Source organism: Electrophorus electricus, chromosome 5 (genome assembly GCF_041902795.1).
Source record: "Electrophorus electricus isolate QZ-2024a chromosome 5, ASM4190279v1, whole genome shotgun sequence".
Lineage (NCBI taxonomy): Eukaryota > Metazoa > Chordata > Actinopteri > Gymnotiformes > Gymnotidae > Electrophorus > Electrophorus electricus.
This window is the reverse complement of record NC_137501.1, coordinates 4,757,501-4,780,000: the sequence shown is the minus strand read 5'-3', so window position 1 is coordinate 4,780,000 and position 22,500 is coordinate 4,757,501. Positions and strand designations below refer to the sequence as shown.

The following is a 22,500-nucleotide window of genomic DNA, read 5'->3' as shown; positions in this document are numbered from 1 at the left end:
GAGGAAGTCCATGTCTTTAAAACTGGTTATACACCATCAAGCAGCATTATGGGACGCAGAGCACCAAATTCAGCCATGAACCGTCACACACTGATTTTATCAGTGGTTTCGAATGTATGAAGGAGAGGAACTGCTTCTGCAGCAGCGCCCATAAGCAAACACAAATACAGCAATAGTGATCACTTTTCCAATAGATAATTAATCATTACTAGGTGGAGGGGCAGGGCTGACGAGGGTCTCGAACAGAACGGGAGCTCGACTGACCTCTGCTACAGGACCATGGAGTTTGTCTAATTAGTGTGACGCTATCCAGAAACACTCCAAGTTCCATGAACGATTTGAGCATTCTTGAGATTCCATAGCCTATATAACACGGTAAAACTGGAAGCCTGTGACAAAAAGAAAAGTATCCCCACCAGTTCCCTCTTCAAATTGCAGTATGTCATCCCATGCCTTCCTGCTTCTCCCACGCACATCTTCATCTCATTGTTAGGGCTGGAACCTTGCTGAAGTGACTCAATAACTTTGCTGTGGTTTTCAATCAGTGATAAACCATTAAATTAATCTGTGTCGACCTTCTATCCTAGTTGCAGTGTAGTCAGCTGGAAATAAACCTAAATTATCAGAAACAACAACCAGCATTTGAGGAAATGCCATGGATTAAGTTCCTCAGGAACCACCCCAAAAAAAACATTCCAACTCCTGCAAGCTCTCTCTCCCTTTCAGACTGGGTGGTTCAAGCCCCACTGGTAATTAAGGGACTGACTCTAGACATTCTCAGAGAAGCTGAAACAAGGTTTCCAGACGTTGGGCATTATTAGTCTTTAAAGCTTTGCTTGAGTGTAGTAAAAGTAACAGGAAACAGTAAGCCACGTCGCCGCGTAAAAGACATTCGGCGACAGAACGGCGCACGGGATTCACTTCTGCGCTCCACGCCTCCCCAGTATCCAAACGGCTGCCCAGTACACAGAAGCTACACTGATACACGTTTCTTGCCTTGTTAACAAAGTTACTTTCTTTAAGATCGACAAAGCAAGTAAAAAAAATCTCAAGGCTTTATAAATGTGTCTATCTGGGAAAGTGCTGAAAACTACGTTCTTTAGTCAACCTCCTATGTTCTGGAGATAACTTACCTGTAATAATTTCCCGTTTACCCTCATCAAGATGGCTTGATACAACATCCCCCATCGTGCCAAAATTAGTTGCTTAATCCAGCAGCTCAGTAGATTGGTTTTGTTTCAAGGGCACCGCTAGGAAATGTAAACTGGAGGGTCAACCGCTTATCCTACAATAAAACATAAACAAAGTTCATCAGTGCGTCAAAGCGCCTCCTCCCTCTTTGAAACCAACCGAATACCTCAGGAACAGCGTGGAGCGATACAACTCTAGGAGCAAAGGCGTGTGCGCACAATGGTGAGAACGAAGGAGTAAATGTACTGCTAGATCATTTCACCATGAGCTCCGTGAAACTTTAGCACAAACTCTAACACCCTCGTCGGCCTTGGTTCTGATCTGTTTTTTGTTTTGTTTTTTTAATCTAGGCCCTTGCTTCTCATAGGCGCGACGAGTCTCTCGAAGGTGTGGCTTCGGTGAGAAAGGTGACCTCATCTGTTAATCACGGGTGGGGTTTTAGATTAAAGTGTTGACAGTCCAATAATATACTAATATATAGCCGCACCTATCATTAGAATAAATTTTTGTTTTCAGAATCAGTTAAGGTAAATGTGTATTTTTCCTCTTCACATCTAAATAGAACTTAATTTAGATGTCAAAAAGCATTGGACAACATCACACCCATTTTAAAGAAAAACACTTACGAATCTTTTTGCAGTTTACACGTTCTGGCAGTTTCTACAACTCACAAAGTTTACAAAATATTCGTTAACTAACACACTGATCGAAAACGTTATATTTTATCATCAGTGATACGATTTACGCACAAAACGTATAGTTTGGCGCCCTCAGTTGGCAAATCTGCAAAATAATTCAGCATTGTTTCGTACAAATTCCATTTCATGCAGTACTATTGCTTCTTTCTACTGCATTTTTATACACTAATAAATTCTTATACCTAAGTGGTAAGTGTAATCTTTCTGAACACATTGAAATAATTTAAAAGGCTAATTTAATTTTAAAAACTAATAAAACAATGAAACACGTGCGGAGTAACAAGTAAATTAAAGAATACGATGCTAGTGTAGGCAGTATGAGGCAAATTTATCAAAGCCTAATTAAGAACATTACACATGGGTAGCCCACAATTTATGTCCTATGGCATCAGCTAGTATTGCATGCCGCGTATATCAGCAGTGGAGGCGTGGGGTTCTGCATTAGACACCGACGCAAGCACGTCTCGCTTGCGTGAACGAATGAACGCCCCGCCAGTCCCCGTGGATGAGGTTAAGTCCAGCAAACACGGGAGACGGACGAACTCGGGGAAACGGAGGAGCCGCTAAGTACAGGAGCATCATGCCACCCCTCGGCCTCAAGGCGATTGTTGGAGAAAGTAAGATGTTAACTCTTATAGTTGTACATCATCGGACAATTTACAGCCGATTCACTGTTAAAGTTCAGTGAAACGATTGGTTAACTTTATTATTCTCGCTCTATTGTGTATGAATGACAATATAACATAGCAAAGATAGTTGTCATTAGGTTTATTACGCCTAATAAACGTGTTTGCTGTTATTTCAAGTTTGTTGCTGTCGACTTTCAGTTGTTGTGTCCAGTTTATTCGTTTTATTATGATTTATTTCTTCTCAAGGACAAAGGTACAAAGCGTTTAGAGACTCAGATTAATCCGTGCAGTCCACGGATTAAAAGCACCTCGATGCGGGCACGGCTCTTTCAGAGCGCTTGTGACGGAAACGCCTCCTGCCATAAACAATACGCGGTCGCTTCATTTTTATTTATGTTTGCGATATGCAAATATACAAAGATTATTGTACTCTCATATGACGATAAGTGACAATAGTAATTAACATGACAGCAGTGATGAGAGCGGAGCTGCTACTGCCAATCACTAAATATCGGCTATTATGCTTAAGTACATTTGGGTATTATACTTACGTACATGTGTACGTACACATTCCTAATTATGTTCTGTCATGATCTGAACACCTACAGGTCAATGGGAATATAAATATTTCAATTTGGTCAGTGCACCCATATAACACACACAGGTGGAATTTACCTGATTTGTTCATTTTTGTATTCTACAGGCATGCTGTATTTCATGAGATGCATCAATTAAGTAATGAATTAATTGCAGAAGACGTCATTCCTTTTCATTAATTGTGTAGCCTAGTTATTGCTATAGTAATGAATTTGATAGTGGTTATGTACGTTCATACAAATTTGGAAGAGGACTACAAAGGGCAAGTTCATCTTAGTTTGTGAAAAGATGAAGAAATTTTTGTAAACAAAAGAACAATATTAGGGTAGCACCTTGTCTAAAATTTAACAGATAAAGATCTATTAATCTACATCATTTTGTATGCATACTACACTAGACATCAACACTAATATACCTGGTAAGGCTGGGTGATGACCACCTTCTCTGCAGGTGTAACATACAAACACAGTCTGGCCCTATTTTCTAAAGCTCAGTGCATCACGTGTCTGTAAGAGCTCCAACAAACCTCAGCCCTGTGGAGAATATAAAGGAAGCCACCAATCTGAATGTATCCCCACCACACCTGTAGCCTTCATTCGACTTTCCTTACAAATTCCATCCAGGAGTCAGGACCTGTTCTCACAAAACATCAGCGAGTGCTCTAGTTAATTTAAACTCAGTACACCAAAAAACGTTTATGACATTTGGCAGACATGGTTATCCAGGGCAGCTTTCATATCTGTCAGTATGACTGTATGTGCACTTGAACCCATGACACCTTGGTGGTACAAGTGCCACACTCTACCTGTTCTATGAGGGCAGCTACAGGAGCTGATAGGCTCAGGTTATTCAGTCAAGGCTGATGGAACACATGGAGATGCTTGCTCACCTTTCCATGTACGTGCAGGTGTCAGAATCTAATACAGCGAGGTGGCAGACAGTGCAGTTTTAATCAGCATCAGCTGGTGTAATATTAAGATATGTCTTAGCCTTGCAAATGGACATTATAGACATTATGCTCCTTTGGTTAGGTATAAGAATTGTTTAGTGGCCCCTGTGCTTGTTCATTGTATTACTAGTTCATCTAGAGATGATGCATTGTGCTGTTATGGGGATGTTTATGAGTGGGGACAGGAACAAGGTGTCATACATGACACTATGTTACTGCCTGGTTTAGAGAACCCTCATTATACCCTTAGAGGAACTGGCAAGAGAATTTATAGGTAGAGCGATCTCGCTGCCTACAGTGCTTACTGATCACACATGGATTAACTGCCTGCTGGTTTCTATAGTACTACAGAAACTGCTGGTTATAGCTGGATTCTATAGTATGAATTTAATAACTGCACGTTGGGTTAAGATTGCATTGTGACAGTGTAAAGCGTGTCTGAACTGGGTTTGAAGTCCCTGAAGACAAATAATAACCCTATTGAACCTTTCTGGCATACTTAATTTGTTCTGCAACAATTGGGCTGTAGCTCATGGGATGACTGCCATTGTATGATTCTGCTGTACACCTTGATCGTGCTGAATCAATCACATGGAGTTCTTTCTGTGTGTTTTGCCCCAGTTCAACACACGGGGCTGATAACCACAGCGGCAACACTGGCATGTATTCAGGGCAACAGTGACGCATCTCTCCATTTAATGGAGATTTTTGGATGGGCAATGGAAAAGGTTGTAGTCTCTTAGTAAATGGAGAGAGAAGGGGAAACAGAGAGAGAGAGAGAGATGGGAAAGAGAACAGGAATAGCAGGGTCAGCTCTGTAAGAGGATTGGGAAGAGATTAGGGCTGTAGTTGCTGCGTCTCCTGCTGCAGGGTGTTTTTTTTTCTAACTTGACCGTTTGGCATAGTCTTTGCTCAAGCACAGGTGAAATAAAAGAAATGAGTGAAGTCAGTACCCAGCTACTGAATTTATTAGAAAAACATGCATCAGCGTTATGCTACTTTAATATAATACATCAAATGCAGTAATACTGTGACCGTCTTCATCTCTCGTCCATTTGCCACATTCCAAATTGATATAACTTTTTTAAAATGATATAAACTCCATCACATCACGACAGAAGCTACAACACTGTCAGGACCCACAAGAGGAATTTCCTGGGATTTTCAGTTACTGACAACTCATAAATCACAGGCGTTTTCTGGATAGCTGTGTATGAGATGCTGATTGGCTTTGTCTGGGGCTGCTTGTGGGGGGGGGGGGGGGGGGTTAGCACCTCAGTCATGTGACCTCCCACAATGCAAGTGTGAGCTTGCTGGGTTGTGTGTGTGTGTGTGTGCGTGTGTGTGAGAGAGAGAGAGAGAGAGAGAGAGAGAGAGAGAGTGTGAGTCCTAGTTCCAACACTCAAACACATTTTCTGATATATATAGAGTGTTTTCATAAATGTTTTTCATATCACTGCTAGCACTATCTTAATCACATGGGATTTAGCCAGTTAAAATAAATTTAAAACAAAACTGTATCTTAATTACAATGGGATCAGTAGAATACAATATGAGATCTTTAGAAAATGTTATGCCAGGTGAACATTGCCTTTAATTGTCTTCATTTTGAATTATAACCCTAGTTTTATAATGTTACCTTTAAATACCTGTAATAGATAGTATTGTATTAACATGTACTTGGCTTGTATTCTTTTCACAGAGATTATAAATGATGTCATCAAAAACGCAAAGACTAACGGAGAATGGAAGGTAATTTCCTGCTCTGGAACAGATCCTGAGAGACGAAATGCACTTTATGCAAACAGATGTTTGCACTAGTGTATTATTTGTGTATGGATGTTATCTGTAGTGATTGTAGCTCATATAATGTGTAGTGACAAATGTGTATCTCATTGTGTTGAACCTCTCTGTAATAATCACATCTCTCAGGCACTAGTGGTGGACAAACTCAGCATGAGAATGATCTCATCCTGCTGCAAAATGACAGATATTATGTCAGAAGGAATCACAAGTGAGATTATACTGCTACTCCCAGACAAACATACACATGCATGTGTTGTATAGCCTTGTATGATTACCTTTAACTGTGTTTTCCAGTAACATTATTGTTGATTCACAGTACTCTGGCCCAAATCCTAAACTCGGTACACCAAAGGAAATCTTTGCACTCTTTTAATTAGTCGAGTGAAAGTTGCTATGTAAGTAAGAATGCTTCGCTTATGGGGACCAGTAACATGTTTCCATAATAATAAACAAGAAAGTTTTTGATCATTTGGTCCCCATAAAATATAGTTCATTTGTAAAAGTGCTTAAACACCGCAACCAACCAACACCCCCCCCCCCCAACACCCCCACACACACACTCCTTACCGCACCTCATTTACACCTTGTTCCCAGCTTTGGTTAGATCTTTTCTTTCTCTTCCTCTGCCAGTTGTTGAGGACATCAGTAAACGGCGTGAGCCCCTCCCCATGATGGAAGCCATTTATCTAATAACCCCTTCTGATGAGGTAATCACCCCCCCCCCCCCCCGGAACCCTCTCAGCTACACACACACACGCAGAGCAGGAGGTGAATACAAGTTTAATTAAATATTAAGCAGAAGTAGAGTTTGTCCTCTACAGTTACTCTTCAGGATTTTCTTCAGAATCAATAAACTGACTGACTGACTGACTGACCGATCTGGAAAGGCAATGATGCATGCTACTAAGCACCTTAGTATGTATCTGAGACATGATATCATGGACCTGAACTCAGTGTTCTCTGGGTCAAAAATGTTCACAGCACAGCCTGGTTATTTGTAGGCTTTTCCTCAGAGTGGTAGAACAATATTTATACTATAAAAGTACCAGTCACTATTAATCATTATTAGTGAGAATATCTGCCCCAGTAATTACATTTCTTTGCAATATAACTGAAAATAATATCTATATTATATTAAAAGTAACAGTTGGATCTCATTCAGATTAATCATGATCAACATTCCAGTCTGCTTTTTTACCTGTCATTGATGTGGTTTGGTGGGTTTTCTTTTCAGTCTGTGCAGGGGCTTATTAATGACTTCCGAGATCCTCGAGCCCCCATATACAGATCAGCTCATGTCTTCTTCACAGATGGTGAGGCCAGTGAGAGGTGATATATACCTGATCTTTTTTCTTTTTCCTAAGGGAGTGTTTTTCTTTGATATGTCGGCTTCTGCTGACTGATCTACTATGCTCATTTCACTGTCAGTGATCTACTATGCTCATTTCACTGTCAGTGATCTACGATGCTCATTTCACTGTCAGTGATCTACTATGCTCATTTCAGTCAGTGATCTACTATGCTCATTTCACTGTCAGTGATCTACGATGCTCATTTCACTGTCAGTGATCTACGATGCTCATTTCACTGTCAGTGATCTACTATGCTCATTTCAGTCAGTGATCTACTATGCTCATTTCACGGTCAGTGATCTACTATGCCCATTTCACTGTCAGTGATCTACTATGCCCATTTCACTGTCAGTGATCTACTATGCTCATTTCAGTCAGTGATCTACTATGCTCATTTCAGTCAGTGATCTACTATGCTCATTTCACTGTCAGTGATCTACGATGCTCATTTCACTGTCAGTGATCTACTATGCTCATTTCAGTCAGTGATCTACTATGCTCATTTCACTGTCAGTGATCTACGATGCTCATTTCACTGTCAGTGATCTACTATGCTCATTTCAGTCAGTGATCTACTATGCTCATTTCAGTCAGTGATCTACTATGCTCATTTCACGGTCAGTGATCTACTATGCCCATTTCACTGTCAGTGATCTACTATGCTCATTTCAGTCAGTGATCTACTATGCTCATTTCAGTCAGTGATCTACTATGCTCATTTCACGGTCAGTGATCTACTATGCCCATTTCACTGTCAGTGATCTACTATGCTCATTTCAGTCAGTGATCTACTATGCCCATTTCACTGTGTTCACATACCAGCTTTTTGTTGTGTTCGGCATTCCCCTTTCCACTGGCCATGTTATCAGGAGTTACTATAGGCTACTTGCGAGACGTGTTCAACTCAAATGCAGGCTATTGCATAGCTGACCCCATGACTTTACAATCAGTCATAACCAGTGAGCGGAGCAGTGAAACTACATTAAAAAAACATGGAACACGGAACTGGCTGTCCAACTTTCCCATCAGTGACATGCATCACAGACTGCTCATGACTACATATATATTGATTCCAAATATACAGCACAGTCAGAAAGATTATTAGTGAATCCTGCATTAAGGGGTCATTATTCATTGACCAACTCTGGTGTTTCTAGAAGACTTCAACAATCCACTAGTGACTGCAAGAGAATATGTTTAAGGAGTATTTCAGGCTCCCAAGCCTTTAATTCTGACAATTTTCTTGCTTTGTTTTGCTTTTGTTTTTTTCAGCAATACCAGATTCTTTGTTCAACCTGCTGACCAAGTCTCGTGCAGCCAAAGTGATGAAGACTTTGACAGAGATTAACATCGCCTTTCTGCCCTATGAGTCACAGGTCAGTGCCTGGGTACAGGAATATTGAGAAGCGCAGGTAGCGAATGGGCCAGGAGGGTCAAGAGAGGGCGGGGCCAAGGAGGGACGATGCAGAAGGGGGAGTACTACTGGAAAGCTTTTTTTTTTTTTGAATGCCAAGAACATGAGACTCGGCGTCTACACTGATGATGAGTGGACTATAAACCTTTGGAGTACTCAGCACTGCCACTCAGCATCAGTCACATGATCAGTTATGGAGGAGCACTGTAACTAAAAGAAAACATTCCACAGTTCCACCGCCTTCCCTAAGTTTGCTTTATTTTTTGCATCAAACCTTTACGTTTACGTTCCCACTGACCCGTATTACCACAACAGTGGCAGGCACCATCATATGTTCTCTGCTTGTTTGCTAGAAAAACAAACAAACAAATAAATAATACACACACACACACACACACACACACATATATTATATATATATATATATATATACATACATACAAACAACATATATATATATAAACAGCTATATGCAACACACACCTCCTCAACACCTCAGCTGACATGCAGTCAGCATGGCCCCCATACAGCACAGATATTTAGCAGAGCACTTCATGCACCAAGCCACTGGTTCACTTTGTTCCTGATATAATTGACCAAGTTTTTACCAACACACAAGAGACATCAGCCTGTTCCTCAAAGGCCTCATAATTTGCACTCCTTCACTGCTCTGAGGGACTGAAGCTTCTCTACACCCCTCTCATAATACAAATCCATTTGCTCAATCACAGCTGGCATCATTGATATTCCCTTCATCCCATAGATAGCAGAGAACACTGCTATCTGTGGGATGATGGGAATATCATTTGATTTTCTATGTCATGGGCATTAGTCATTTTTTTAAAGACAGTGTCCTTTTGAACATCTTTTGCCAGGCAGTCTGTCTGTGCCGATCTCAGAGGCTTATGGCTAACTGTAATTGACTTCTCCGTCTTTTTTGGACTTTTATTTGGACTTTTTTTGCTATTATTGGAGCTGTGTCTGTGACAGTAGGAACAAAAGCATCATAATCTGCACTCTCAATATCCCTAGAAGAAGATTTTGAATATGAAAAAGGCTGCATTTCTGTTTTATCTCTGAACTCCTTAAGGGAGGTGTACAATTTCTTTTTTTTTTGCCCCAGAATATTTCAGCAGCTTTTTCTTTTTTATCTTTTTCATAAGCAATTCAGTATTAGACTGCAGGACACTATAAAAAACAATAAAACGTGGAATTACATCAGGAACAAAGTGAACCAGTGGCTCGGTGCATGCAGTGCTCTGCTGAAATATCTGCATCGTATGGGGGTCATGCTGACTGCGCGTCAGTCGAGGCGGTGATGAGTAGCAAACCTCCTCAGTCCTGTTTGACTGCAGATGTGCATAATTCTTGACTGTCTTCCTATGTCGCCTGAGCACTAGCAGTAGCATGCTTATGATTAGAACATTCTCATAATAAGCATTTGATGTGCTCATGATGTTCTGTCAAAAGCAGTGCCATTGTCTAAGCACCTGAACATATCCCTCAAGATCCTCTTTAGACATCTGACAAGCAACATGAAACACTGCTCTTGACTCCGTCCTGACTCCTCTGGAATATTACATTTCATACACAGTTCAGCGTTTTCTGCAAGCACGGTTCATCTAGCATCTTCTTCACCACCTGCCAGCATACAGTGAAGACACAGACCCTGATGTTGAGTTTAACCAGGAACCACACAGGAAAGGCATGGACACAAATTGACTGTAAACCTTTCGAGACTCACCACTGTCACTCTGGATCAGTCACATGTTCAGTCACAGATGAGCACTTGGACAGTGTGGTGAATCCATGATGGAATGCCCCGGGGAGGTTTTTAAGATGCTCCATGGCTGTGCTGCCAGTCCTCTGTTGTTGTTATCCTCTATAATTAACCTCAGGCTGGGCTGTAAAGACCAAACCTAACCAAACCATAATCCTGCATGAGACTGGGGTTGTGTGAGTGGCATGTGGCACAAGAAACATTACAAGAGACACAGAGAGAAAGACAGGATTGTGTGACATGCGGAACTTGTTTGGCGGTTGGAGAGGCTATGGTCATGCGACCAGGGACAGACAGAACCATTGGTAAAGGATATTGTTTTATGAGAGAGTTACACAGAGTTCTCGTATTGGTACAGGCTGCAGGATATTAGAAGATTAGAACTTGGAGATCGGGAGTGGCTCCATATTACTGTGATGAGACAGAATGCTCTGTGCAGAGGGGAGCAGGGGTGTGCTGGAAAGCTGGACTGACCTACTGCTCAGTAGAATGGTATGCAGCATTCTTTAAGATTAAAGAGTGTCCTAAGGCACATCCAGGAGACAAAGGGAGTGTGCGTAATGAACACAGATGGGCCTCCCCGAACAGCTCTGGTGCTCAACCGGTGTTTCAGAGATTTCAGGTTGAAATCTCGTGCGGTCACTGTCTCTGGGCCACTCTCTTAATATGCTTTATTAAGCTTATTATTTCTGCTAATGTACTGCATCACAGTCATGGTCGTCTTGCTGTCCTGTAGTCCTGCCTGCACTGTGAAATGGTAGCGGTTGTTTCAAAGGAAACGTGTTTTCTATAGTTATTTACATTTACAGCATTTAGCAGATGCTCTTACAAAAGTGCTTTGTAATTTACTCAAATGCTGTGTTTTAACAGTGTTCTAGTTCAAGATACAATTGAACTAGAATACTGTTGAAAAAGTATTTGAGTCACTCTAACTGACTGTCTCTCAAACGTTAAACAATTTATTGACGAAACATTTCCAACTGGCCGTCCTGCTGTCTGGGCGGAGCCAGGTGTTCTCTCTGGACAGAGCTGGTGCCTTTCAGGACTTCTACAGCCCCTTCAAAACTGATGTGAAGAACCAGATGTTGGAGCGTGTGGCTGAGCAGCTAGCCACCCTGTGTGCCACGCTCAAGGAGTACCCCGCCATCAGATACAGAGGGTGCGAGCAGACGTTCACATGCACGTACACAAGTGTGCGCACACACACACACACACAAAGTGATGTGTCATGGACCATGACCCAAAATGTCAGCAGGAGGTCCCCTTTGTTTCACTAAAAACAGCTGTGAGTAAATGGTGGTGACTGTACTGAATCATAGGATTGAGCCTCTTGTGTGTGTGCGTTTGTAGAGAGTACAAAGACAACGTGATCCTGGCTCAGATGCTGCAGGACAAACTGGATGGCTACAAAGCCGATGACCCTACCATGGGGGAGGTGAGTCAGGGAGCCAGAATGGTCCATTATCCTCCAACAGAAGGCCTTCACATTATGTGAGCGACTCCACTGTCAGTAAAGTGCTGTGTCCTGGCCTTCACTTTCACATCACGCCATTTTGGATTAGAAAATGATTCTTTTTCCACCTTGTGTCCTTATGATTTTGTACCCCCCACCCGTCCTCTGTGTCCGTTTTCAGGGTCCAGATAAAGCTCGCTCTCAGCTCTTGATTTTGGACCGAGGGTTTGACCCAGTCTCCCCAGTGCTTCATGAGCTCACCTTTCAGGCCATGGCCTATGACCTTTTACCCATTGAGAACGATGTCTACACGTAAGCCAACTCTCTGTGCCTGACCAGACACTGACCGGGCGCTGTCAAGCTGACCAGGACACTGTAACTGCAGATATTCTAACTGAATTACAGCAGTTAGTCTTTTTAGGCCTGTGTTGATGTGGAGTCATGTGTGCGTGTATTTGTGGGTGTCAGGTATGAGACTAGCGGAATGGGAGACGCCCGTATGAAGGAAGTCCTGCTGGACGAGGATGATGATCTGTGGGTCACGCTGAGGCACAAACACATCGCCGAGGTCTCCACGTACGTGTGACTACCGGCCCAAGCCGGCGTAGGACAGTTCCCTCCCACGAGGTGGTGGTGGTGGGCGGGGGGACAGGTGGTTCAGGTCCAATAATTAACAGTCTTCCCCAGGATTCTTTTTCCAGCCTCACGGATTTGGCAATTACCTCAAGCCTGAAGTAGAATTAAACCAATCCTATAGCACACACCTGTGGACAGCAAAGGAATGTCTCAGTAGATTTGCATCTGCATGTTAGATTCACAGCATGACTTTTAAAGCAGTTCTCACTTCTTCATTTTTCCTCGTAGGGCTGTAACTAAATCGCTGAAGGACTTCTCATCCAGCAAAAAGATGACTGCTGGCGAGAAGGTGCGTCAGCTGCCGTTCTCTTACTGTGCCTCCTTCACTCAGAGGCCCCCTGCTTATACAGCTTTGTGTTACACCTCCTTCTGGTCGAGACGCATCACCAAGCTTCGCCTGACGCTTCGCCTAACGTGTGTGTGTGTCCCACAGGCCACCGTAAAGGAGCTGTCTCAAATGCTGAAGAAGATGCCTCAGTATCAGAAAGAACTGACCAAGGTAGCCGTGTTGTGTACTGAGAGAGGACTTTGCAATGTCAGTGCAGTTGTGTGAGACGGCCTCTTTCTCCTCCACAGTACTCCACTCACCTCCACCTGGCCGAGGACTGTATGAAACAGTACCAGGCAGCAGTGGACAAGCTGTGCCGGGTGGAGCAGGTACAACTACACACACATGCGCACGTGTATAGTTAATAATCCTACTGCATATTCAGTACCTACTGTGGATTATTTCCTACGTACATTTAGACAATATGAAAGGCATGTAAATATAATAAATGTGGAGTTCTTGCAATATAAGGGGTTAAAAGAACGTGGCATGCCCAAGATGTTTCTAAGATGGATGGTATTAATTTAAGAATTATGTTGGCATAGTGGAATAAACCATATAAAGAAAATGATACAACCTACTTACACTCACTCTAACACACACACACAGACACGCAATCATACACAAGGGCAGGCAGAGTTACTTAGACACACACATGATTCTTTATTAAGCAATTTTTCACTGAAACTGTTTGAAACATTACTAGAACAAGAGATGGACTTTAGACTTTAAATGCTACAAACTAAGAATGCTTTCAAAAATAGAAGTGTTAGTGGGTTTTTTTTGTCAGTTAACAAAGTGAATGAACAAAAGAAATCTGAATCAAATCAATTTTTGGTGTGACCCATAAACAACTGACCTATAAAGAATTCCTTTGGTACTGATTTATCATCCTACAAATAAAAGAGTGGCTAATATTATAATTGAACACTTCAGAATCCACAGTTAATGATCCAGAGATTGCATCTCTTTTTAAGGATACTTTTTAAGGACATCAAAAGACTTGCTCATCAAGCGTGAGATAAATGACCATTCAGATAATAACTGTGGTACTGTAGCCTGCAATCGATCTAGATGTGCTGCATGACAAAATGTTCATTAGCAAGCTAAGAATTTGATTATTAAGCATGTCTCTCTCCAAAATTTCAATTTAGAAAATTTGGGGTTTTTTTGGTAATGAATTACAGTCTGCTCAACTGTTCAAACCCAATTTGTGCATGCAGAATGTACGTCTTAGATAAATCTTAATAAACTAACACTTTTGTTGGAGTTGTGGAGTTGTTGATGTGTTATTGATTTTTACTGATCCGACTCAGTTGACATTGAACTGAGTGTAATGTGGCCTGTTACATGTCATGCCGATGACCTTCTGTGAACCTTTGACCTTCTAATCTCTATCAGGACCTGGCCATGGGTACAGATGCAGAAGGAGAGAAGATCAAAGACCCAATGAGAGCTATTGTGCCCATCCTCCTGGACTCCAGCGTAGCCATCTTTCACAAAATCCGGATCATTCTCCTCTACATCTTCCTCAAGAACGGTCAGGCCTTCCAGCTCCAAGGCTACTAATCAAATGTCCTGTATGGCTTTAGTGTGTGCAGATAAATATCTAAGTTTAGGTATCCCAGGCAATACCTCATCATTCTAAATTCAATTAATTAAAACAATTATTTTCTGTTTTCTTGTGTTTATGCCTTTCATTCTTGCACTTGTGTGTGTGTGTGTGTGTGTGTGTGTGTGTGTGTGTGTGTTGTAGGTGTAACGGAGGAGAACCTGTGTAAGCTCCTTCAGCATGCACAGATCCCTCCTGAGGACAGTGACATCATCTCCAACATGGCTCACATGGGTCTGCCAGTCATCTCCGAGGCAAGTCTGACCTGCTTCACTAACCCCCCCCCCCCCCACTGGCTTCACTCACAGCCCGTTATCCCAGTCACTCAACTGCCGATGTCTCACACAGTAGTCTAGAATGGTGCATGTATGTCTAACCCCGCCCCCCCCTTAGCCTGGCACTGTGTGGTGTGCAGAGGTATTGAGATGACTGCGTCTCTTTCTTATTCAGCAAGTCACAGCACGCAAGAAGAAAGCTGATCGCAAAGAAAGAATCAGTGAGCAGACCTACCAGCTCTCCAGATGGACGCCTCTGGTTAAGGGCCTCATGGAGGCTAGTACCTCACCCTGCAAACATGGACTAAAGACACATGGAGCAAAACTGATTTCTTTACCACTGGCATACTTTTTTTTAAGATATACTTTAGTTGTAAGTTTCTTTGAATAAAATAAATAAGTGTAAATGTTCATCTTCATCATTCGTCGATTTCTGAATGTCGTTTCTGTTCTGTATTTACATTATTACAGGACATTGTTGAAGACAAACTGGATCCAAAACAATACCCATACATTTCTACCCGCACACCTTCCTCCAAAAACACCACAGCTACCAGGTAACACCAGCTCTCTCTCTCTCACACACACACACACACACACACACACACACACACACACACACACACACACACACACACACACACACACTCACTGACATTCCCCTCTCCTTCCTGTAGTGCTCGCTATGGAAACTGGCACAAGAACAAGAACCTGGGGGAAATGCGAAGCGGCCCCCGAGTCATCGTCTTCATCGTCGGGGGCGTGGCCTACAGCGAGATGCGTTGCGCCTATGAGGTCACGCAGGCCAACGGCAAATGGGAGGCCATCATTGGTGAGCCGGGGTCCAAACTGCTGCTGACCTGTGTGCTGCGCGTACTTAGCTGTCGCAAATGGCGCCATGCTTTCTCTTTCACGCATCACAATGCCAAGCCACAGCACATACCGGAGCAGCCTGCTTCATCCTCTCTCTTAGTTTGCTTCCTCTGGACATCTGTGCAGACATAGAGAGTCCAAAAGCACGACTCCTCTGCCTCGACTCTGTTGGCGTGGCCGTGTAGAGCACGGAACGGCAGGGCACGTGTCTGGGCATGAGAAGCATTGCTCTGGCTCAGACCTTTATTGGCTGGCAATTAAGCAGAGTGCTGCAGTTTAGTCTTCCCCTTTCCACGGGCAGCATGTCGGACGTGGAATGAGCTATAATTTCCTGTCATTTTGAAGATGCATATATCAATATTGACTTTTCGGAAAAACGTCTGTGGGTAACGAGCACTTTGCTTGTACAGAAGAAAATTATGCGAGGCAGAGGAAGGTAGCTCCTTCACATTTCGGTGTGCACTGGGCTTTTAGATCCATTTGAGATGCACACCGTACAAATTGCTTTGAAGATGAACAAGGCTACATTTTCTGAGCATATGTAATTGGAGTTAAAGCATTACCAACTAAATGTGGCACTTTATGGCTAATGAAGATGTCAAAAGCAGGAAGTGGGTGTGACATAAACTGTTGACCTTCACAGGCTCCACGCACACCATCACCCCCACAAAGTACCTGAAGGACCTCCAGCACCAGGACTTTCTGGATCCCAGTGCTGCTCCGGAGGACCGGGTCAGCGCTGATAACTGAGTGCTAAGAAAGAGGGAGAGAATGAGAGAGCCTTCCCCCAGCCACTGCTCTACCTGAGCGGGGCCTCCATCCATCACAAGCAGAAGAGCCCCGTTGTGTCTCTCCCCCTCTCTGCCTGCTGGTGTCACAAGTAGATACCAGCATCCAGAACGAGCCCTTTCGAACCTTTCTGCTCTGACATTTCAGTTTAGTAGAAAAGGGTGTTTTTTTTTCGGTAGCTGCACCCATGAGTATTCTACAGGCCACCGTTATGAGCATGGGTGAGAGGAGCAGTGTCATCTATACTCGCCTGATCTGAGCACAGTGTTTCATACTGAGAGGAGCAGTGTCATCTATACTCACCTGATCTGAGCACAGTGTTTCATACTGAGAGGAGCAGTGTCATCTATACTCACCTGATCTGAGCACAGTGTTTCATACCCCCAGACCTTCCCATGGTTCCACCGTCACTCAGTGCACCATGACAGACGCTCATGACACGGCTCTGACGTCACCCTCAGGTTAGTGTTCACTCATTTGGTGTGTAAAATGAGGCATGGAATTGATTTCCAAAGCCCTCAGAGACTGATCAGGCAAGCTGGTGTCCAGTTTAAATGCTGCTCAACATCACATTACAGAGCTCAGAAGACGTTAATGGGCACCATCCACTCCTCAGTTCAGAAGTTCAGCTAAAGGTAATCAGGGTGGTGGAATTATTGTATTACTATTTTGTGATAGTGAAAAAAGAATATTAGACTATTAGATTTATACTGGTATTAATTTATAGTATTTTCAGAAATACAAAGAGAATTTTTTAGCAAGTTGAATTTGTGAAAGTAGTAAACATAGATAGATGATGCCACTGTGCATATAATTAGTGCGTAATATAAAATAATATGCTAAGTATGTGTGTAACATTGTCAGAGCACTTGTTTGTAGAGTAGCTGTTAAATGAATGGCACACAAACAGAAAGAGCTGTGTTTTTAGCAGGCTGACCCACTGCCTCAGATAGCGTAGGCCCATGATTAATAGTGTCCAGTGAGCAGATTTTCATCACAGAAAAAAAGTTTCAAAGCATGTCAGAGTTGAGATATACTGCAAATAAACCTCTTTTTACTTCTCCCAATGTCTTAAGAGGTTTTAAAAAGATTTAAGATCAGTAACAATTTTCAGCAGACTACATTACCCATCATGTGTTCACAGGTGTTGAATTGTGGATTGCCTGTCAGGAGTTAACTACCTAGCTCACAGCTGAACCCTTCTCTCCAAAGCACACGTGTCCTTTGAGCTGTTACCTGAATGCTCCTTTTCAGACTAGTTCTGGGTTATGTTCACTAGTCATTGTATTTTTGTAATTAGTAGTATGCATTGTATTATTGTTGTGTTTGTCAGCTAGTATTTAGACTGAAAAGTGAAATGTAAATTATAACACAATTATGATAGAAAAATACATTGTGAAACAAACATCTCATTTTCTGAATGTTATAATAATGTTATCAAATAACTAACTAATAAAATGGTCTCTGTACAAAATAACTCTTATTAGTATCATAGTTTCTCTACTGTACCCTATTATAAAGCACTGTGTGAATCTTGTTTAAAAAGTGCTATACACAAATATTATTATTATTATTATTATTAGTAATAGTAGTAGTAGTAGTATCACGAACCCTAAAATTGTTCCATAAATTCATAAATTGGCATTCATCATTAAACACAACATCCATGTTAAATTGGGACCTCTCAAGCAACAGAACGAACTTTGACTAATTAGGGCCTCATAAACCAGAGGCTAAAGATGATTCTTTCAGAGGTGATGATAAGCTCAGGGGTTTTACTACTGTGCAATCAGGTGCCCTGTGTGCTGTACTGCTGTTGCTCAGGGCAGAGACATGCGAAAAGATGAGATTTTTAAAACGCTTTGGCTTGGAAGTCATTGTCTCCATAGGATAGACACAAGGGGGCGCTATTAAGCCATTCAAAACTCAGCAATACCACAAGTGGTAGGGATCATCTCTGGATAGTCACCAAAAGAAGTTCTTTAATTGCACAGTGGGTGCTTTACCGTGATCATTCTAGAAAAGCAGAAAAAAAAGTTCAGGATTTATATTTTTGGATAGACAAGCAAAAACAAAACTTAAGTTACTAAATCTTTAATTCATGTTTTCAAAGTAGCATGAACCATAAATATTACAAGCAACAACAGCAAAATGCTGAGTCAGTCTCTAATTACACAATTAATGGGCTGCTTTGTTCAAATCAGTAACTTGAGCTGAAAGCTCTTAAGCCAGATTTCCCATTTTCATCTCAAACAGCGCTGAGAACTGTCAACTCTTCCAGTGACTTTCTTGGCTCAGACATTGCAGAGAAGCAGAACATCACCTACAGACTGCACTGTATTAAAGTTCATCTACCCTATAAGGTAAGGTTTTGAGTACATACAGGAATAAAGGTCATTATATCATTGATAAAGTTACTGAAATCATGAGCTCATGACTGCATTTACAAATCAATAATAGTTAAATAAAATATATTTACCAATATATACAGCTTTAATATATTCATATTTACAGTAATGCTCTGTATGTTACATAGAGCCTTTTGGGGGTTATTAGATGCATTTAGATAAACAAATAAGAACTGCATATTACTGAATGATATTTGTTTATCTCAAAAATACCAATAAATATGTCAATATCACATCAGTCTAAACATCTCATCACAGGACATTCTTAAAACAGGTCTGTCATTGCTTTGAGCATCATGACCTAAACCCCACAATGCCTTTGAGGCTAACCAACAATGCAGCCACTGTTACAAATAAGAAAAGAGCGATGAAGAGCGGTGAGGAACAGGAGGCTTGAGCCACTCTCAGCCTGGACTCATTCTGTTCTCCCCTATGTCTCTCCCTAAGCTGGTGGATAACTCGTTCTGTTCTCCCCCATGTCTCTCCCTAAGCTGGTGGATAACTCGTTCTGTTCTCCCCCATGTCTCTCCCCAAGCTGGTGGATAACTCGTTCTGTTCTCCCCCATGTCTCTCCCCAAGCTGGTGGATAACTCGTTCTGTTCTCCCCCATGTCTCTCCCCAAGCTGGTGGATAACTCGTTCTGTTCTCCCCCATGTCTCTCCCCAAGCTGGTGGATAACTCGTTCTGTTCTCCCCCATGTCTCTCCCCAAGCTGGTGGATAACTCGTTCTGTTCTCCCCCATGTCTCGCCCTAAGCTGGTGAATGACTCGTTCTGTTCTCCCCCATGTCTCGCCCTAAACTGGTGGATAAAGAGCCATTGGTTTGGTGCAACTCCCCTGCATCTCTAGTTCCCTTCGCCAAAACCTCGCCTTTGCAAAACTAAGCGGCTACATCGTTAAAACAACTCAAATGTGGCACTCTCAAATAGCTGCAGAAAATGAAAGGAAACAAAACAACACTCCTTCTTATTACAATATCCTACTGTTCCTTGTCGCTAAAATACAGGGCACTGAATGAATCTCTTAGTATCCTCTGTTAAACTGTGTCAGGTTACAGGTGATGGTGGATGAGTTGAAGTGTGCCAGCGAACCATACACTCTGGAAACAGTCTCATGCAGCTTTTCTTCAGCCTAGAATATTTTTTCTGTTTGGCTACAGCTGTGTCCAAAGCACTATAAGCCCCTAACCATCTCATAAATGATGGGAGTGAGAGGGAATCGGGGTGGACCTCTAGTCGCCAATAACGATCGCGCTCAGGCGGAATGGATTACCGGCACAAGGCTCTGGCGAGTGCCAGGCAGCAGTGTGAGTGTGGGATGTCCTTGAACGCATGGCCTGAATCAAGATTGCACTCATGAGACAATATAAAACCCCTCATTTGTCCCATCATATTACCCAACATCATAAACCCCCGTGGCCCAGATACAGCGCCAGGGTGGCCCTTTGGGGCGTACGTCAGCTCCTAGCAGGGAGGAGGAGGAGCTTAATGAGAACATAGTCACTCGATGGAAAGGCAACTGGGGACATCTGATGTCGTTACTCCGACCTTAAAAAGGGTGCCTGGAAGTCATTGTTTCACGGGGGGGGCGGAATATCTGACAAGTCGAAAGACAGTTTTGGTCTAATCCCACTGACACTGAGTCATGCTGCACACATTCGTACCCAGAATTCCTTCGCTCAAGTTCGATAAAGTGCAAGGTCTCTTCACCTTCTTGGCTCAAGTGCAGCTTTTCTCGGTCACCTCTTACAGAGCACCGTTGAACTCGACGATCAGGAAGTCGATGTGGTCTTTCTCTTTGGTCTTGAAAGCATCGGAAATGAGGCGTGTGGCATCTCGATGTTCCATGCCCTTCAGGGGCATCCCGTTTACCTCCAGAATCACCTGTCCCACCCTCAGCTTCCCATTTAGATATGCCGAGCCCCCTTTCTGGGAGAGAGAGAGAGAGAGAGAGAGAGAGAGAGAGAGAGAGAGAGAGAGAGAGAGAGAGAGAGAGAGGACAGCACTGGATTTACAGAATGTGACACCTGGAAGAGTGACAGATCCAGATGAAGAAAAAAACTGGAGCATTTATCAAAAGTGCGTGAGAGAAGAGAGGAAAGAGGGAAGACAAATGAATGCTCACTGGGCCTGTTGTGGCACTTTGTATTGAGAAGTCATTAGGTAGCCTTCTGTCAGGGCAGATAAGCAGCATCTATCAGGTTTGGCGGTGCGAGAGAGAGAGAGAGAGAGAGAGAGAGAGAGAGAGAGAGAGAGAGAGAGAGAGAGAGAGAGAGAGAAAACTGTCTCCTTCCTCTCTGACAGATGGTTGGAGAGGGGCCAGGCCTGACAGCTCTGCGCCTACACCCCTGTGCTCTCATCAGCAGCCATTAGCACTGTGGTCCAGAAAGTCACCTACGTCTCCTCTGTAGCCCCTCCACCTCCGTCGCAGCTCCACCTCCAACACAGCTCCACCTCTCCACCGCCAATGCAGCTGAACCCCCCCACCTCCAACACAGCTCCACCTCTCCACCGCCAATGCAGCTAAACCCCCCCACCTCCAACACAGCTACACCGCCCTACCTCCATCGCAGCTACACCTCTCCACCTCCAACACAGCTACATCCCCACCACCTCCAACACAGCTACACCTCCCCACCTCCAACACAGCTATACCCCCTGACCTCCAGTGCAGCTACACCATGTCCAATGCAGCGGCTCCCATCCCACTGGCCCTTGGTTAGAAGTGCTAAAGTGACAGATTGTCTCAACCCAGGAGACGAGTCAGCACAGTCAGATTTTACAGTGCTACATTAGGTGTCAGCGCAGACTCTCGGCTGCACTATCAACACTATCAGCAGCACAATGAAAAAGAAATCAAAATGCAATTGTCAGTGTTCTCATGAAGAGTTTTATTACATCACCACCAAGATTGTCAGAAAGAGACTGAAGGCAATGTAAATGTTCCTACATTAAAGAGAATACTACAGGAGAATTCTCACTACAGGAGAATTCTGGATATCAGCACATCCGCACCTTCTGTGAATTATTCATTTAATTTAGCAGGGTGGTAATAGCTGGAGTGTTTGCCTTATTTTTGAAAATGTTAAGTCTGGCATTATAGTTGATGATTATTAATGTGAATTAATAATTACTGATTTAGAACAGCAGCTCAGGGATAGCAAGGAATAGCACACCACTGCCTCGAAGCCAGTCAACCCGCCACATTTCCGAGCAGGACAAAGTATTTTAAAACTAAACTCAGGAAATCATGCACACATTAAAGCATCCCACGTCACCCTCAAGGTCACTCTTGACCAAGAAGTAATGGGAAGAAAGAGAGCCTGCCCCAAGCTGCCCTGCGCCGGCTCTAATCAAGGCTCGGCAGCGTGAGAGCCACTAATTGACTTCTGCAGGACACTGGGCACCAATGAAGCACCTACTTATCAGTCAGCAGTTTACTGCGATGGAAATCTCTCCCGCATGCTTACACACGCAGCCCAAAAGAGTTGGTCTGGCAGCAAAAAGGGTCTCGTTCGCCACAAACCCCACCTCTTCCTTTACGATCAGAAATGCAGATCTCCAGCCTACAATGTACGTGTGTTTATGTGTTCTTTACAAACTTTACAAATCTCATTCCCTATACAAATAGGATTAACTGGCCAAATCCTGTGGGTTTATACTACACAGAGGCAGCCACACTTTGAAGCAAAGCCGCTTTGCAGAAAAGGAA

General features: G+C 43.0%; 3 protein-coding genes across 8 annotated transcripts in view; 1 reads left to right on the top strand and 2 right to left on the bottom strand.

Moving 5' to 3' along the window:
• niban2b (niban apoptosis regulator 2b) overlaps positions 1-1,512 on the bottom strand; it is a 20,372-nt gene extending 18,860 nt beyond the window's left edge. The window contains exon 1 of the mRNA XM_027010899.3: positions 1,134-1,512. Coding sequence (XP_026866700.3) covers positions 1,134-1,188 — 55 coding nt within the window. The 5' untranslated portion in view covers positions 1,189-1,512. The remainder of the gene's footprint in view (positions 1-1,133) is intronic.
• An 841-nt stretch (positions 1,513-2,353) lies between these two features.
• stxbp1b (syntaxin binding protein 1b) lies at positions 2,354-17,865 on the top strand. Of its 4 annotated transcripts, none has more exons than XM_081715144.1 (19): positions 2,354-2,506; positions 5,767-5,816; positions 5,997-6,078; positions 6,501-6,577; positions 7,105-7,183; positions 8,495-8,598; positions 11,427-11,575; positions 11,767-11,851; positions 12,051-12,181; positions 12,338-12,445; positions 12,734-12,794; positions 12,939-13,004; positions 13,082-13,162; positions 14,235-14,373; positions 14,590-14,699; positions 14,896-15,093; positions 15,192-15,277; positions 15,398-15,552; positions 16,237-17,865. In XM_081715144.1, the coding sequence occupies exons 1-19, from the start codon at positions 2,395-2,397 to the stop codon at positions 16,341-16,343; spliced, it is 1,980 nt and encodes a 659-aa protein (XP_081571270.1). In that variant the 5' UTR covers positions 2,354-2,394; the 3' UTR covers positions 16,344-17,865. The 4 variants fall into 4 exon arrangements, with proteins under 4 accessions (XP_081571270.1, XP_026866660.3, XP_081571271.1 ...); XM_027010859.3 differs by having other exon boundaries at positions 2,355-2,506; positions 14,896-14,997; XM_081715145.1 differs by lacking the exons at positions 2,354-2,506; positions 5,767-5,816 and having other exon boundaries at positions 6,016-6,078; positions 7,105-7,199.
• Positions 17,866-18,460: 595 nt separating this feature from the next.
• The window catches only part of whrnb (whirlin b), a 48,289-nt gene continuing 44,249 nt past the window's right edge, over positions 18,461-22,500 (bottom strand). For 2 of the 3 annotated variants that reach the window (XM_035530289.2, XM_035530288.2), the window contains one exon: positions 18,461-20,717. In XM_035530289.2, the coding sequence (XP_035386182.1) occupies positions 20,535-20,717 (183 nt within the window). In that variant the 3' untranslated portion in view covers positions 18,461-20,534. The remainder of the gene's footprint in view (positions 20,718-22,500) is intronic. The other variant, XM_081715143.1, reaches the window with a different exon arrangement.